The 16,616-nt window shown below is 41.8% G+C and overlaps 2 protein-coding genes across 5 annotated transcripts in view; one reads left to right on the top strand and one right to left on the bottom strand.

Annotated features, from left to right (window-relative positions):
- Positions 1–985: 985 nt before the first annotated feature.
- LOC147336809 (focadhesin-like) lies at positions 986–8,246 on the bottom strand. Of its 3 annotated transcripts, none has more exons than XM_086285606.1 (5): positions 7,935–8,246; positions 7,111–7,215; positions 2,473–2,574; positions 2,249–2,376; positions 986–1,141 (listed from the first exon to the last, which is right to left on the bottom strand). In XM_086285606.1, exons 1-5 carry the CDS (start codon positions 8,004–8,006, stop codon positions 1,099–1,101), a joined length of 450 nt encoding a protein of 149 aa, XP_086141732.1. In that variant the 5' UTR covers positions 8,007–8,246; the 3' UTR covers positions 986–1,098. The 3 variants fall into 3 exon arrangements, with proteins under 3 accessions (XP_086141732.1, XP_086141731.1, XP_086141730.1); XM_086285605.1 differs by lacking the exon at positions 986–1,141 and adding an exon at positions 1,750–1,981; XM_086285604.1 differs by lacking the exon at positions 986–1,141 and having other exon boundaries at positions 1,750–2,376.
- A 1,570-nt stretch (positions 8,247–9,816) lies between these two features.
- LOC147336808 (protein AF-9-like) overlaps positions 9,817–16,616 on the top strand; it is a 32,711-nt gene continuing 25,911 nt past the window's right edge. The window contains exon 1 of one of the 2 annotated variants that reach the window (XM_086285577.1): positions 9,817–9,953. In XM_086285577.1, the coding sequence (XP_086141703.1) occupies positions 9,929–9,953 (25 nt within the window). In that variant the 5' untranslated portion in view covers positions 9,817–9,928. Of the gene's footprint in view, positions 9,954–16,053; positions 16,210–16,616 lie in introns of those variants that run through there. The other variant, XM_086285576.1, reaches the window with a different exon arrangement.

Here is a 16,616-nt window from a genome sequence, read left to right as displayed (position 1 = left end):
ACATGTGCAGAGCACTTTTGTTGTTTTGGTTCACATCGGTTGATATTCTGCTGCAAACAACTAATGAGAACATTTTATAAACCTTTGAGTGTCCATCAGGATCCTGTAGAAACAGTTTCCATCTCAAATACTAAACATCATTATTTACATTCTGTTTATTTATTTTTTAAAGTCCCTCTAGCACAGATTTCTTTAGCTGAATGTCTTTCTGTGTCTTCCATAGAAACATTAAACATGAAAACACTCAACACAGCAACACTGAAAGCATTTGAGTGCAACTTTCATTCAAATCAAACTTTATACACAATTACAATAATGGAAAAAAGACAATCTAAATAGTAATACACAACAACCACTGCAGAAATAAATAAAAGAAAACCAAACACAATCCAACATGAATACACAATATTTAAATCTATATATTTATACATTTTAATATGATGTAAAAGAAAACAAATACGAAACCTATCAAACTACCAATATATAAAAAAACAAGACCAGAATCAGAGAGACTTTATTTATCCCCAAGGGCCAATTAACATACAACAGAGCAGCATGACGTTGAAGATAAGCACAATAAAAGTGAGATAATAAATACACAGAATATACAGTTTTAAAATTACACAGTTTTAAAATTAAAGTGACTGAAGGTGAATAAATAACTGTAAGTGACTAAAAGTGAGTAAAGTGTTGGTAGTATAAGAGTGTAGTTTATGTTTCTGTGGGAAATGTTCTTATCAGATGGAGTTAAAAAGCAGAGCTGCTTTGGGGACAAAGGTGGTGCTCCTCCTCCTCTCAGTCCTGCAGGAAATGCAGCGGAGGCGTCGCCCAGAGGGGAGCCATTGAAATGCAGGGTGAAGAATGTGAGAGGGGTCGTTGATGATTTTGGCTGCCTGTCTAAGGGCCTGTTGATGAAAACCTGCCAGAGTTCTGACAGGCAGGCCAATGATTTTAGAGCACACTGATGCTGCAGTCTGTTCCTGTATGAAGGCTGAGAGAGTGGGACCAGCAGGTGATGGAGAAGGTCATGATGCTTTCAGGAAGACGTAGTAAAAAGTCATCATGATGGGTGTGCTGACTCCAAAGGAGTTGAGTTTCCTAAGGAGGTTTAGCCACCATGTCCCCTGCATGCTGGTAAGGCCTGGTTGACACACACATCAGCGTGAACAAAGTGGGAAATGTGTTTCTTCTAATTTTGTTACCATTTTTATTTAAGAAAAAAGCATTAAAAGTGCCAGGACACGTGTAAGTAAGTAAATGCCAAACACAGCTTCTTATCATTGCAAACTCTTATGGCTGCAAATGTTTTACAATAAAAGCAAACGTAAGCATTTGTGAAAACAACGAAACAGCTCAATGATTTGCTAAATTTGTACTGTAGCATCCATCCAGAGGGTTTCCCAGGTTTTCACTAATGCTGCTAAAAAAGCTGCATGTACATGTTAGCAGGCGTAACAGGCCCCGGGACGATGGACAGTGTGCACCAGCTGGTTAGAACAAAGGAAATAATCAAATAAAATCATCGTTTTATTTCATCAACACACATAAAGGCCAGTTCACAAAAACTGACAAGCATTAGCTAACAGCTAACATGTAAAGGACGTGTGCAGGAGCCTGGATGCAGTTTGTGGAGTTTATATGATCAACATAGTTTTTGGGTTAAAAGTTAAAACTATAAAGTTATGGCTCACTTGCTTAGAGTTGTATTATATGGGAAGCAGTGCTTACAGACTGACATAGTTTGATTTCTTTTGCTTCAAATGTATGCTTTTATTTTGATAGTCTGGCAGAGACAGGAAGTTAGCTGCCTCTCAGTCTCTCTGTTTGAACTGAACTTTGTAAGACTTTGATCCTTCTGGATTCAGGCACGTGTAGCTGCTCTGGACATTTGTACGGAAATATTTAAAACTGGACTCCTGCTGATTTTTGGAGAAACAGGGACTCAGTGGAGCGTCGAGCTGAGGCTTCATTCACTGCAAAGCTACAAAGTGCATTCATTTATCTTAACAAGCAAAGTTGATGTGACTGAAAAAACAAATATTTCTATGTTTCTGAACTTTCATCAGCTTGCTGAGCAGAAACATCTATGAAGAGTCCAGTCAGTGATTATTACTCATTAGAAGGGAAGATGAAGAATCCTGGTGTTGGAAGCTCACACTGTCTGCACTGTGCATGCAAAGTCCACTGAATGAATGAACCAGTGAATGTAGGAAGTGCCCACTGTTTCTGTAAGTATGGGAGGACCCACCTCTCTCTGCAGATGTCCCTGACACAGGCGGCCCTGGCCAGGATCTGCTCCCACTGGGCGTCCCTCCCCAGCACCACCCTGCTGTCCTGCTGGCTCATTAGACGCTGCAGCTCTGGGTAGACCCGGTCCTTACAGACATGACCAAAGCAGCACACAATCAAAGACAAACAGAAGCTTTGAACACATGAATATGACATTTATAGTAATGCGTTATTATTACAAACCTGTTTTTTCCACAGAGCGGTCATGAGGCGCAGTCCCACTGCTCTCAGCTTGGGGGAGCCGGCCAGCATGTGCAGACTGTGCAGCACGATCGGGAAGCACAGCTGGAATATTACAGCACATACGATCAGAGCCAAGTTTACAAGAGAAACACACGGTTACAGCTGAAGAAGGCAGATGTTAGACGATGACTGCTGGTTTGGAGAGTCCAGCTCACTGACAGAGTGCTTTATACTACAGAGCACTGCATCTATCCCACACAGAGGCTGCTGTGGTGGAGTCCAATCCCAGCTCCTACAAACTGGGTACAAGAAACACTGTCTGTGTTCACACAGAGAAAACTGTGTGGAAGACGTGGGAATTTCTCTTTGTTCCTTTGTCAAAGTGCTAAACATCGAGAGGGGAACATTTCAGTTATGTGCACAAACTGATTTACCAACATTTGCCACACACAGTGCCCTGCTAATGGTGCTAATATTTAGCACAGTTTGTTTAATGCAGTGTTTGATTTGTTGCTCTTGATATTGTGCCATTCATTTGTGCACAGAGATGGCGTCACAGAGATTTGATGGACATCAGTCTGATCTCTGCTTTTACACTGATAAACCTCAAACACATCTTTGTTTATTAGGTTCATTTCAGGACCACAGACAGCGCAGGACGATCAGCTGTGCTTTATGGATCTACATAAACTCAGCTGCATTTGATGTGACAGCCATGAGCTGTAGATCACAGATACACACACCCCATCAGCACAGATGTGTTAGTGGTGCTGTTAACACCAGCTGGAGACATTTACAGTTTGTTTTATCCCTCAGGTGTTGTCTAAATACAAGAATGTATGTGTAGGTAAAATACAGTGGGTTGAAAAAGTATTCGGCCCCCTTGAACTTTCCCACATTTTGTCACATTACAGCCACAAACATGAATCAGTTTCATTGGAATTCCACGTGAAAGACCAACACAAAGTGGTGCACACGTGAGAAGTGGAACGAAAATCAGACATGATTCCAAACATTTTTTACAAATCAATAACTGCAAAGTGGGGTGTGCGTAATTATTCAGCCCCCTGAGTCGATACTTTGTAGAACCACCTTTTGCTGCAGTTCCAACTGCCAGTCTTTTAGGGTCTGTCTCTACCAGCTTTGCACATCTACAGACTGAAATCTTTGCCCATTCTTCTTTGAAACAGCTCCAGCTCAGTCAGATTAGATGGGCAGCGTTTGTGAACAGCAGTTTTCAGATCTTGCCACAGATTCTCGATTGGATTTAGATCTGGACGTTGACTGGGCCATTCTAACACATGGACATGTTTTGTTTTGAACCATCCCATTGTTGCCCTGGCTTTATGTTCAGGGTCGTTGTCCTGCTGGAAGGTGAACCTACACCCCAGTCTCAAGTCTTTTGCAGACTCCAAGAGGTTTTCTTCCAAGATTGCCCTGTATTTGGCTCCATCCATCTTCCCATCAACTCTGACCAGCTTCCCTGTCCCTGCTGAAGAGAAGCACCCCCAGAGCATGATGCTGCCACCACCATATCTGACAGTGGGGCTGGTGTGTTCAGAGTGATGTGCAGTGTTAGTTTTCCACACAGAGCATTTTGCATTTTGGTCTCATCTGACCAGAGCAGCTTCTTCCACATGTTTGCTGTGTCCCCCACATGGCTTGTGGCAAACTGCAAACGGGACTTCTTATGGTTTTCTGTTAACAATGGCTTTCTTCTTGCCACTCTTCCATAAAGCACGTGTGGCATGCCACACATGGTAAGCGCCACACCTCACCACCCGTTGATTCACTTTAATTTACAGTCACTACTTTAAAATATTCTTATTGTTCAATATTGTTTCTTTATTAAATGTATTTATTTTTCCATCACACCTTCCAATGTTTATATGGCGTGCACACATATTAACCTTGCAAGGTCAAAGTTCCGTTTTATGTTATATTAATACATCTTTTCTTTGTTTGAGTTACCTGGGGGTTGGCTTCTCCTCCTGTCTGGCAAAAGGTGTAGCAAAGGGCTGAGAGACCTGAAGTACCACTGACAGCCTAATTGGATTGCACCACATGCTTCATTGCCTGGGGGGTGTTTCATGTGTGTTTAAATGTTTTGTATTAGTTGGTTATATGGCAGCCATCTTGTTTTCCCCCGTGTGTGTCATTTGGTTTAGCTAAACCAGTATTTAAGTTCCCCTGTGTGTAGTGATGGCCAAATGAAGCTTTCTGAAGCTTGTATTGAAAAACGGTTCATTACTCGAAGCTTTTAAACACAGTCCTCTCTGGTGACATCTGGTGGCCAAAAATACAAAGAGCAGCTTGAATCCACAAAATAAAACCAACTGCTTCATAATGACTGCTCTCTCTACAGAGTGGAGTTCTGTCTGATATTGGGCCGCTGTTGCTTTGAACGTGTATTTTTTGGTGGTTAAAAAAAAATGTGTTTTATTTGTTTAATAAATAGTTTTGACCAGTAAACTCTCCTTGTTTAAACATGCACCATGGTGTGGTCTTTCTTTGCTTGTGACTTCTTGATGTTAGTAAATACAATAATTGAAAAATACCACGTTACATATAATATATACATATAATAATAATGTACAACACATTATGGAGTAGGCTTCTGCTGTGAGGTCCTGCCTCCATGCACTTATGCAATTAATCGCTAGACAGGTGTATTTATAAATAATATTATATCAGGGAAATTTTCCCAGACATATTTTTGACCTGGGGGTAGAATTGATTGTGAAATGGAAAGGAAAAATGCTTATGAACTTGCAAATTAAAAACATGATGCATTTAAGGTAACCCTTTTTCATTTTTATTTAAAAAGAATTTGTTCTAATGTGCGATGGCCGAACCTGTTCCTTTTCGTGGAGATCATTTATCCTGCCTTAAGGAACATCCCTTCACATGGCACAGAAGAGGCTGGAGTGCAGAGAAACTGGTAGAGATGCAGTTATACAGTCTACCTGGGCCTTACAAACTATCAGCTAAAGAGAATAAATAAATTCAATTGCTGCACATTTGGCAGACTAACATTTTCAGATTAATTAAACAATAAAATATATATTTTTACAACATTACATGTAAAGAGTCAAGTGGAAGTTTTTCTAAAGTTATTTAATGATATTTATATTATGGAAGCAGATTTTTGACATTTTACCTTTTTCCCGTTTTCAGATATAATAAACACGCACAAAACAAAAGCAAACGGCCAGAACACAAAGCTGGAAAACCCACCCGATTGACCAAAATCCACTCAAAATACTCCCACGCAACAGAACCTCCTCTATTCCTCGCTGGCTCCAAATCTCTCAGTGGAATGATCAGTGGTTCGCTATCTGTCACCATCAAAACACTCCACAAATCCCGCGAATGATTCGCTTCCTTATAAACCATTGAATCAGATACCGAAGCAGTTAGGTTCTAAATGAAGCGTCGGACGTCCCCGATCACGTGACTCTGGCCAAACGAATCAAGCTTCGATACAGTGCTTCTGAAGTAGTGTGTTGATTTTTTTGACACACGCACCGGAGCTTCAGCTTCAAGCGGGCCATCACTACCTGTGTGTCATTTCAGCAGGTCAGTTTGTCATATGGTTGTTTGAGGTTTTGTTAATTATTATCTTGAGTTTAGTCTATTGAGTTGACCTCTTTTATTGGTCTGCCTGTTTAAGTTTTGGCTTTGTTAAATATATTTTCATATTTTTGGGTCAATAAAACCCCTTTTTTGAATTAAAACCACCTGTGTCCTTTATGCTTTACTGCTTGGTCCCTGACAGCACTAATAGTTGTCCTATGGACAGATTCCCCCACCTGAGCTGTGGATCTCTGCAGCTCGTCCAGAGTCACCATGGGCCTCTTGGCTGCATTTCTGATCAGCGCTCTCCTTGTTCGGCCTGAGTTTAGGTGGACGGCCTTGTCTTGGTAGGTTTACAGTTGTGCCATACTCCTTCCATTTCTGAATGATCACTTGAACAGTGCTCCGTGGGATGTTCAAGGCTTGGGAAACCTTTTTGTAGCCTAAGCCTGCTTTAAATTTCTCAGTAACTTTATCCCTGACCTGTCTGCTGTGTTCTTTGGACTTCATGGTGTTGTTGCTCCCAATATTCTCTTAGACAACCTCTGAGGCCGTCACAGAGCAGCTGTATTTGTACTGACATTAGATTACACACAGGTGCACTCTGTTTAATCATTAGCACTCATCAGGCAACGTCTATGGGCAACTGACTGCACTTCATTACAAAGCTGGGGCTGTTCTATTAGCAAATTACTGGCAACCAAAAATCTCATGTTGCTCTGAACTGAGCAGCTCCTGGCAGACTGAAATGATGGCTTTGCAACTTAAATCACCCAAAAATCTAAACTAACATCTATCGCTGTTATTGGTGGATTGTGCTCACAGGCTGGTATTTGGGACACGCGGGTCCCTGGTTTTTAAACTCTAGGAGCCTCCTGGATGAAGAGAAGCTCCTCAGACTACATGACCTGGATGACCCCACAGATAAAAGCTCACATGTGTGTATGATGGACTAAAACACACTGTGAGCGCTCAGATGAAGTAGAAAGGTGCTGCTGATGTTCCAGCCCCGTCTCCAGACGCTCACAGTCAGTACAGGTTCTTCTTAGTCGTGCTGCGTACCTTATGAGTGCCGAGGTTTGGCAGGCTTGTGAGAACAGCGTGAGCCAGGACGGGATTCTTTTCTTTGGTCAGTTTGAACAAAAGAAGCAGCACGAGGGGCGGGACCTGCAGAGGGAAACACCCACATCAGCAAACACACCAACCAAACATTAAATGCACTTTGTCAGACCGTACAGAGGCTGCATCACTGACCTGTACGTGCACACGTTTAATGCTGTCGAGCCAAAAACATCACTTTGAATCAACATCACTGCAGTAAATCATCATTTAGGTTTCATAGTGGTTAGCTTCTGGCTTTTCCTGTAACAAAGACCTGCTGCTGCACGTTTAACATGACAAGTACGAGCGAGCAGAGATCTCCAGAGGACTCAAATATGCCAACAACCTTCAACCAGTGCATCCAAACACCAGTGTGTGCAGCACTCTGGGAGCAATTAGAGCAGAAGGTGAATCCTCTGGGGCCCGGTGCACGCTTGAGTAATGAGGGGTAAACTTCACACTTCATCTGCAGCTAGTGACTCCAACACGAGTCCAGAGGGAGGTCTGTCCCCTTAGAGCACTCCCTAACCTCTCCCTTTATACGGCAGCAGATCAGCAGCAATCACACAGCAGTGACAGCTTTTATCTTCCTGCTGATCTGAACCATTTCAAAGTCATGTGTTGGTGCCAAAACACCAGGTTATCAACATGTGTTTACTGCTCTTAGAAAGACAAACACAAGCTAGCTGCCTCACATACAACATATCTGCATGTCAGAGGGAACAACATGCATTACTTTATATTCAGTCCACAGATTTAAGAGAACAGTTGTGTGGGTTATCTACCTGGCAGGGGTCGGCAGCAGCGACAGCCTGGCTTGCTTTCAAAGCCAGCTGGCAGATGTTTTCCTGACCCATGATGATGAGATAAGTCACAATCAGGACAAGAGAGGAGGACAGGCGCTGGCTGGACGACAGGGCGGAGCTGACCGCCAACAGCCAATCGGTCGCTGCTGCTGGATTGTTGGCCACTTTGCGCAGTACCGACAAATAGGGATGGGTGTTGATAAGATTTTCACGATTCCGGTTCCATTTTCGATTCTTTATCGATTCTGTTTAAAAAAGGAGAACACTGAGGTCGATTAGCTCAGAACTTTGTTTTATATCTTCTCTTTGAACAAGGTAGAAATTTAGGAGTAACATGGCCTTACAAACCCAACAGTGAGATCTTAAGAGATCCAGCCTATGGCTCTTCAATGGGTGTCACAGGGTCCCCGGGAAAGAAAAATGTAAATGTAAAATAATAAAATAAATATTCTTCTGTAGCAATAACAAAGTTTAACATAAATTATTCTGTAGCAATTACACAAGAATATCCAGTAATGTCCCTGCCTACAATTAAACACATTCACTTACCGAAAATCGGTGCAAGCCTTTGACCACAAACTGAGTCACTGCTCGGTGACGTTCGTCTGTCCTGGCCTGAGAGGAGACTCTACCGGCAGACTGCAGCGAGAACTGCCAGCGTCTGAGCCAGACTCTGTCTCTCTCATCATGGTCACTAAATGCACAGTGATGGCAGGTTTGTAATAAGGCAGATCGCGCTAACATAATATGCACTGTTAGCTGATTATTTACCTGCCGCATTAACGGGAGAGGACGTGCAAACGTTACCGCTGCTGCTGGGTTGAGATTCACGAGTCCGGAGCGGAATTAAAAACACAACATTCATTTAAAGTTATCGTGTGTTATAATATATATAATATATAATATATATAATATATAATATATATAATATATAATATATATAATATAAAGTTCTTCCTCTCAAACAAATATTCCCAAATGTTTGTCCCAAACAAAGGAAACCAAGATTACCCTTCAGCCATCCACCCACTAACTAAACAACACTTTGGTTTTCTTACATATTTTAATATGAATTTATGCTTCTTGATGTTATGCAAACGGAATATTTTGCACAAATAGAAATTCTCTTTGAGTTGGACTGAATGAATTTCACTTAACCTGATAATAATATTGATAATAATAACAATTATTTATTACATATACTAAACAATGAGGGGATGAGCAGCATCAGTAAACACATATTGTTTTTGAATACTATTAATATACTAACACAGTAACCCAAGCCCCTCCCCAAACACACCCAGTCCCACCCACCTGCTGTTACCATAACGATAAGCCAGGCTGTACTGTCCACCTGCTACCAGCAGCCTGTTTACTGGCTCCCAAAAACAGGAACAGGTAAGTCAGCACCTGTTCATCTTATCAACAGCTTATTTACTACAATATGTAGAACAGAGTCACTGACCAGTCAGAGCAGCGTGACAGTGCACACACACACACACACACACACACACACACACACACACACACACACACACACACACATCACTGCACTTTAAATCTGAACACTTTCAAACGTGTCACCAACATGAAGAAGACGTTCCAACAACATAAAGAAAGCCTTCATTATATTTGAGGTGATGCTGAAAATAAGCTCAGTCCTGTTTCATGGCTGTGAATGGTTTGAAAGTCTGAAACCAAACAGTGCCAGCGGTTTCTACAGGATGTTGCCTATACAGCAAACAATACAGGCTGTGCTGTAATGCTAGGTCTGCACTAGCAATACAAGCCAGAACAATGCATGAGCACGATGCTTTAGAAATGACACCACGGAGGCTTTGCTGTGCAACACTCAGACTGCACGAGCCCGACGGGCCTGACGGGCCGCGGCTTTTTGGGAGAGCACTCAGCGGCACAGTGGCAGCCTGTGATTGCTGTGGTGGAGCCCTGAGGTCATCACAGTCGGGGCTTTGATGGGCAGAGCTTTGACTTTTCTGTGTAAGTACATGAGATTTATGGCAGTTACTTTTCATTTTGATATGTTCTCGTTTATTCTTGTGTTAGTTTATAGAAATGCTTTAGTCACTCTGGGGTCACCACAGCAGGAAGCTCCATTTGTTTCATATGGCAGCTTTTATTTTTTAAAGCTTCTTATTTGCCTTTAAAAAGTGACTTTGTCACTTCCTGAGCCAACGTGTTACCATGACACTAAGGAGGCACACTGGGAATACTGGGAATACAGTTTTAGACCTGAGGCATCATCTGCAAAGGATTTTCATCAAGGTATTAAAAACAATCTTTATATTTAAAATGAATCTGTCCAATAAATGTGGTGAGAGCATTAAAATATTTCTGAGAAATGAAAGCAATACTTTTGTTAAAGCTTCAAATCTGTACTTGAATCATGATTTAAACTGTGGTTGTGAACAGGGAATAAAATGATGTAATGAGGTGATGTTGCTCCTCCTCACCTCAGAGACATGTGATCAGTCTGGATGAAACTTTATATGAACTTACATGACGTGTACATTGTTGTTTCCAAATGCATTTTGCTAAACTATTTTAGTACTGTGGCAGTGTGTTGTCATGTATATCTATTAATAAGTGTTCAAACAGAGATGCTAACAGTGCCTGATTACATCATCTTATATAAGAAATATGTAGCTTTCAAAGAGAACACATGGTGATAGATGATGAAGTCTCCCAGCAGCCCTCCTACTGCAGTGTTACTGGGATACGGCTCAGAGACACCTGATCCAGTTCTAACAATAAGCTTTAGAGAAAAAACACAAAAACTAAATGGGGAGTTTCGTGAATCCAAGCTGGGAGCTGGTCCACAGGAGATGGGCCACTGAGAGACAGCTGAAGGCACTGCCTCCTATTCTACCTAGCAACAACAAATAAGGCTGCAGTCTGAGGAGGGAGTGCTCTATCAGTATAACTTTGTACTACAAGCTTTTTAAGAGACGACAGAGGCTGATTATTCGAGACCTCGTCTGTCAGAAGGAGGACTTTAAATCTTGGATTTAACAGGGAGTCAGTGAAGAGGAGCTAATATGTGACAGATATGCTCTCTTTCTACTTCCTGTTGGTACTCGTGCTGCAGCGTTTCAGGTTAACTGGAGGCTTTGAGGCTTTTCATGGCACCTGTCTGATAACACTGACTCACAATCGTGCAGCTAGAATCACTCTCAGCTTAGTTCACAGACCTACGTGGTTGTTTGTGCACACTGAATGATATATTCTGCTCAAAGATGGCTCCTCACAGCTTCACTGGAGACCACGATGATGCTGTTTCTAAGAGTTTTAGGGCCGAGCACAACAGCCTCTGTCTGGATTTAGAAGCAGGAAATTAGAGGTCACCAGGTCTTTTAGGTCTCTGTGATCAACAAATCACAACAACAGTCACGTGAAGGCACAGACCACGAAGTACAGAGAAAATCCCACCAACCGCTCAACCCCAATGAGCAAGCCCTCGGCCACAGCAGGAAGGAAAATCTCCCTTTTAGCCGAAACAGACTGGAGGACGGGCAGACGTCTGACCGACTGGTGGAGAGGGAGGGACTCACATGGTGGATACTCATCTCTCACAGACGGTGAGAGGACAAAGACAAAAGTGTCACCTCATATCAGGCGGCACCTCCAGGGCTGAAAACTGAAACCTGTGCAGAAGTGCCAAAAACTGCAATTCCCCTAACGGCCCCTGGAGCCTGCATCCAAAAGTGAGACAACCCCAACAGCCCCCTATATGAGCACTGTCACAGTTTACAGCTGTAGCTTTTTACCAGGCCTCACCTCTGCCCATCCAAGTGACCCACCTGTGTCACACACACTGTGAAGCTGAGCAGTGTGTCACTATGAAAGCTCTGCTTCTTCCATGGTTTATATACACATGCTGTGTGGATCTGTGTCTGAAGGAGCACAATACATTGGGACGCACACTCATTGTGTCCCAAGTGTCACTTTCAAACTATAAAATACAAAAATAAAATCAGCAGCGTTGCTCTGTTGGTCTCTAAGAGGACATCAGGCTAACATCTACTGTTATTAAATTAGTGAAACACACCATGATGAGCTGCACTCACACTGATACAGCCACATAGTACGTGACAGCTCAAATAATTAATCAGGAGTAATCCCCCAGATATATAACAACGCTCAATCTGGAAATGGCAAAGCCGACCACCCAAGACAGAGCAGCATGTTTGTTTCCTGCGGTGCGCAGCTCGTCCTGGTGCTTCCTACATTTCCCACAGGCCAAAGCGCTTCACCACGAAGCTTCCGTACACACGAGGCCATCCACAGTTATCTGGTGATCGTAATACGGAGAAAACTAAACTGTAAAGTCGTCCGGACACAACTTAGCGCTGAACAGGACCTGCTAATAGCAGCTTAGCATCAACACAAGCTAATGCTAACGTTATACAGCTGACGGCAGGTTCACTGTAACAGATACGCGGCTGTAACTGTAACTGCAGCAGGCTAAGAAAGACTAACGAAGCTCAGATGAAGTTATACATGCTGTTCAACAAACTTTACCTCCTCCAAATCTCATGAACCCATACTTTACTCATAACGCAACATAGAAAACAAATGAGCTCATTGTGAATTTGGTGGAAGCAACATCCCAAAAAGCTTGCAGCATGGCCATGTTTCCAACATCACCTCTACTTTCAACAACCATCCATAAACACCTGGGAACTGAGGAGACCAGGTGCTGGACTTTTGGGAGAGCATCATTTTTGTCTGATATAAGGGACAGAGCTGCTCAACAGTCCTGTGGCTTTTCATCTCGTGATGTCACAAATATCATCAAATATCTGGTTCAGGACTTGCGGTCTTCCACTACAAAGCCCTGCTGTAGTGTGCAGCTTAGCAACATCCTCCATAAACATGTAAAATACATCATCTCCATGGGAGCATGTTGCTCTAAAACCTGTGTATATAATTCAGTCTTGGTTCCTTTCCAAATGTGCAAGGTGCCAATTCCAGAGGCACTGATCTAATGCCAACCATCAGAGATGCAGCCTTTTTAAACACTGATAACAAACTTCAGCTCAGACCATTTGGATATGTCAGTGTTCACAGACAGAACGTGCAGGTGTTCCTAAACCCATGCAGTGATTTCCATGACAGCGCGCCACCTGAGTAACAGAAGATCATGTTGGTTTTCAGATCTTTACTAGATTTACCCAGTAAAGATTTTACACTGCAGAACATTATTCTGATATTGTGCCACAGTTTGTAGATGGGTAAACCAATGAGAGCCCTGTTCTTCCAGTATGCTCCTTTTATACACAATTAAATGACTTCCCTATGGCCAGATAAGCGAATGAGTTGCAAAATATTCCTGTCCCTCCAACACTTACTTCTCTGGGTTTTTCTTGTCCCCGTCCCACCTTTAGAAAGATGAGGTGATGCCCTTAAATTCAAGATCAACTAATACTTTTCACAAAGTAGTAAAATCTTTCATTTTAAATATTTTTGAACATTAATTTAATTAATAACTGTTGCCTGAATGTACAGTTTCCATTTCGTGAATACCATTTTTCATATGCATAGCCTTCTGCTGATATTATTCCTGGTAAATCTCTCAAAGATACCTTTCTGGTCATCTCCCCTTTCCTTCATGTTATCAGCTTTTGCTTTGGATACCTGAACACTTGAAGGCAGCCTGTGTCTTCCACTGTTATATAATTACAGCCACATTTCTAAAATACAAGTCGTTACTGAAGTTTTCCAAAAACCTGCTTCTTCAACTGGTTAAGGAACCCTGCACCTTGCATCAGTTCTAATCTAGTTTCTCTCAGAGTCACAGCACTAAAACACCATCCATCCATCCTCTTAACCTCTCCTCCAACTTAGGAACCTGTGGTGTCACGAACCCATCCCACCTGTCATGGGTACCTCTTGACCTGCCACTAGTCCATCACTGAGAGACAGAACCACACACTCATATTCACACTATGGTCAATTAAATTTAGGGCCCATGGATTGTGGGAGAAAACAGGAATACAGCCCCCCGCTGACAGGCGTTAATACCAGGAACAGGTTTTTTGCAGGAAGGCACCAGTGTGTAAATCACTGTGCCTGCTGAAACTCCAAAACAATATTCTTGAGTAATGGTAAGGTGATTAATGCCATTCTAACAAACAGAATAGTGAACTGAGATTATAGTTATAGTGATGCTCTCACATAGTTTTCATCATTCTTATCTCACAAACACTTCAAAATTCATATAAATAACTACAGGGCTTACTCCACTCCTATGGGATCCCACAAGGGTCAATCCTCAGACTAACTCAGCTTTCATTGTATGTTAATTAAGGGTAACTGGACACATTCAGTGGGAAGAATATGCAGCAGTCCTATACTGTACTATGTACCAGTAATAATTAGATGTAATTTCATTTCCTTCTATCTCCATCCATTTATCCATTTCCTATTGACTATGATTCACACCACTGCTTTAATGTTAATATGTTTGCAAGAAGGATCTGTAACAGTTTATGGTTGAATATACATATTTCTATACTGTGTGATGCGATATGTAGACCTCTCTGTGATGTGTTAAGAGTTTCAGAAATGTGTTTTAAATAGTGCTATACAATAATGATGGTTATTTATTGTTGTTATTATATGACACTTTAAGCCAATTCTCTGGAGTACACTGAAGGCTAGTTTGTATAAGAGGGTTTTTCATAGACTTTCTTATTATTTTGTCCAAATTTGGGCGTTATTATGCAGTATAGTAAAAAACCTTTTTAGTAACATATATGCACAGAAAAGGGGAAACTGGAGTTCACTGAATTACTTCTTTTCGTTAGCCTGGAACAATCAGATTATCATTTTAAACTCCAGTTCGAGCGACTTTGAACGTTACATTTAATTGTTTTAAGGCAGAAACATAAGGTTTCCTTTGGGACCTGAACGTAGCGTTCTTACGGGAGGTTGCCGGTAGTTGATTGGAGATCTGTGGATCTGTTGTTCTCTTATTGGTTCTTTGCATCTCGTGCTCTTTCTGAGGCCTCAAGCGGGTACGCCAAGCCGCGCGTGCGCTGTGCCTCTTAAAGCGATCCGGTTTGTTGAACGTAACAAAGACCGTAACGGAAGTGACCGCGTTTCATGCTCAAAATAAAATACTGGATAATTTTTGGAAAAAGTGCACCGTAGTTAGCAGTCATTAAAATGAATTTAAAGATAAATAATGACGCTGTAGTGATAATTAATATTAAATATTATTAATTAATAATTACTATTAATATTGAGTATTAATATAATTATTAATTATTAATATTAAATGATTTCCCCTCGGGATCAATAAAGTATTCTGATTCTGATTAATATCACAATAGCTACACGATCTTTTACTTTCTTAACAAATTGGTTTAAAGTCATGGCAAACAGACTTAACATCCAGTAAGTGTGTGAAAATATTCTCTTTGCCCCTGAAGTCCTTTAAAGACTTTATAGACTGTAAATCTCACTCCAGTATCAGTGCTGGGAACCACAGACACGCAGTAAGAGAACAGAGACTCCAGTGAAGGCACTCCTACATTCCTTACTAATACTGCACAGTGAAAACATGCAATTCAACTAAAATAGAGCTTCAATACCGGCAAGACTTGTCGAATGCACGGACAGCTTCAGGAAACACAAAAAGGAACCTATAGTCATAAAATTAGTTTTAATCCTGGCAGAGTGCAGAAGTCTTTGGAGCTGCATTAACAGCTTAATGTTGGAAGTAAATGTCTGTGCAGCTGGATTGCTGGCAACGGTATAAAAAAAAAGTAATTTACTAATTAAAATGATTCATTCTGGGTCATGCATATACAGGTTAAAATCATACACGCCAGGATTATAAACAGCTGTGTGTATATATGCTAACAACAAAGTCGAAAAGTAGTTAAGAAACCTGAATCTTTTCAAATAAAGACCTGTGGAGATTGTCTGAAAGACAAAACAAAAGAAAGACAAATCTAAAGAAATATATATAAGGAGAATGTTAGGTATGTGGGGACCTGGAGTGCATCTTTACCGCAAGTGTTTTACTTTGAAAAGCCCCAAAGCGGATACTGTCCACGTCATTACAGACGCTTTACAGCCGGCGAACCTTTCAAAGTCTTGGGTCTGAGTTGAGTCCCTAAGAAACCATGTCGGCCGTCATAGGCAAACTGCACTCACCTCTCATTTAATATAAAACGAAGTCTCCATGAAATAACACGAAGGCTCGGCCTCAGCTATGGCCAGCTCGGTAAGTAGCTGCTCACGGTGCTTTGCTGTTCCCGGCTCGGGTTTAAACACTATACGCGTGGACATTTATGGCACACCGGAGGGGTCCGTGGGTTTTTCTGCAACAAGGGTTTTCGGGCTGTACTGCTACTTAGCGCGCCGCTACCACATGAAATAATAGAGATGTTAAATTCCCCTCAGAGACAGACAGAGGAAAATCTTTCGGGAGAAACCCCCAAAACGTTTTGGCTAATGCGCCGATAGAGTGTTGGAGAGCGGCTGTAGTCAGTGAGAGGAGTCGCTGGGCCGGTAACGCAGACATGCCAACTTTGTTGAGAAGTTTGCTCTTTATTCTTACGATGTTACGGTTTAACAGTTGTGTAACGTTAGCTCAGGAAACAAAGCGCAGGACACACGAAGGTTGAAGCT

The sequence above is a fragment of the Aulonocara sp. 'chitande type north' Nkhata Bay genome, linkage group LG3, assembly GCF_057382095.1.
Source record: "Aulonocara sp. 'chitande type north' Nkhata Bay isolate Kocher_YH1m ecotype deep benthic linkage group LG3, A_spYH_male_GT1.1, whole genome shotgun sequence".
Classification (NCBI taxonomy): Eukaryota; Metazoa; Chordata; class Actinopteri; order Cichliformes; family Cichlidae; genus Aulonocara; species Aulonocara sp. 'chitande type north' Nkhata Bay.
This window is presented reverse-complemented; position numbering and strand designations above follow the sequence as displayed.

Coding starts and splice junctions, on each gene's coding strand:
- LOC147336809 (XM_086285604.1), bottom strand. CDS start 8,006: ATGGGTCAGGAAAACATCTGCCAGCTGGCTTTGAAAGCAAGCCAGGCT. Junction 7,216..7,934: donor CTGCTGCCGACCCCTGCCAG/GTAGATAACCCA, acceptor TTCCCTCTGCAG/GTCCCGCCCCTCGTGCTGCT. Junction 2,575..7,110: donor CAAACCTCGGCACTCATAAG/GTACGCAGCACG, acceptor GTAATATTCCAG/CTGTGCTTCCCGATCGTGCT.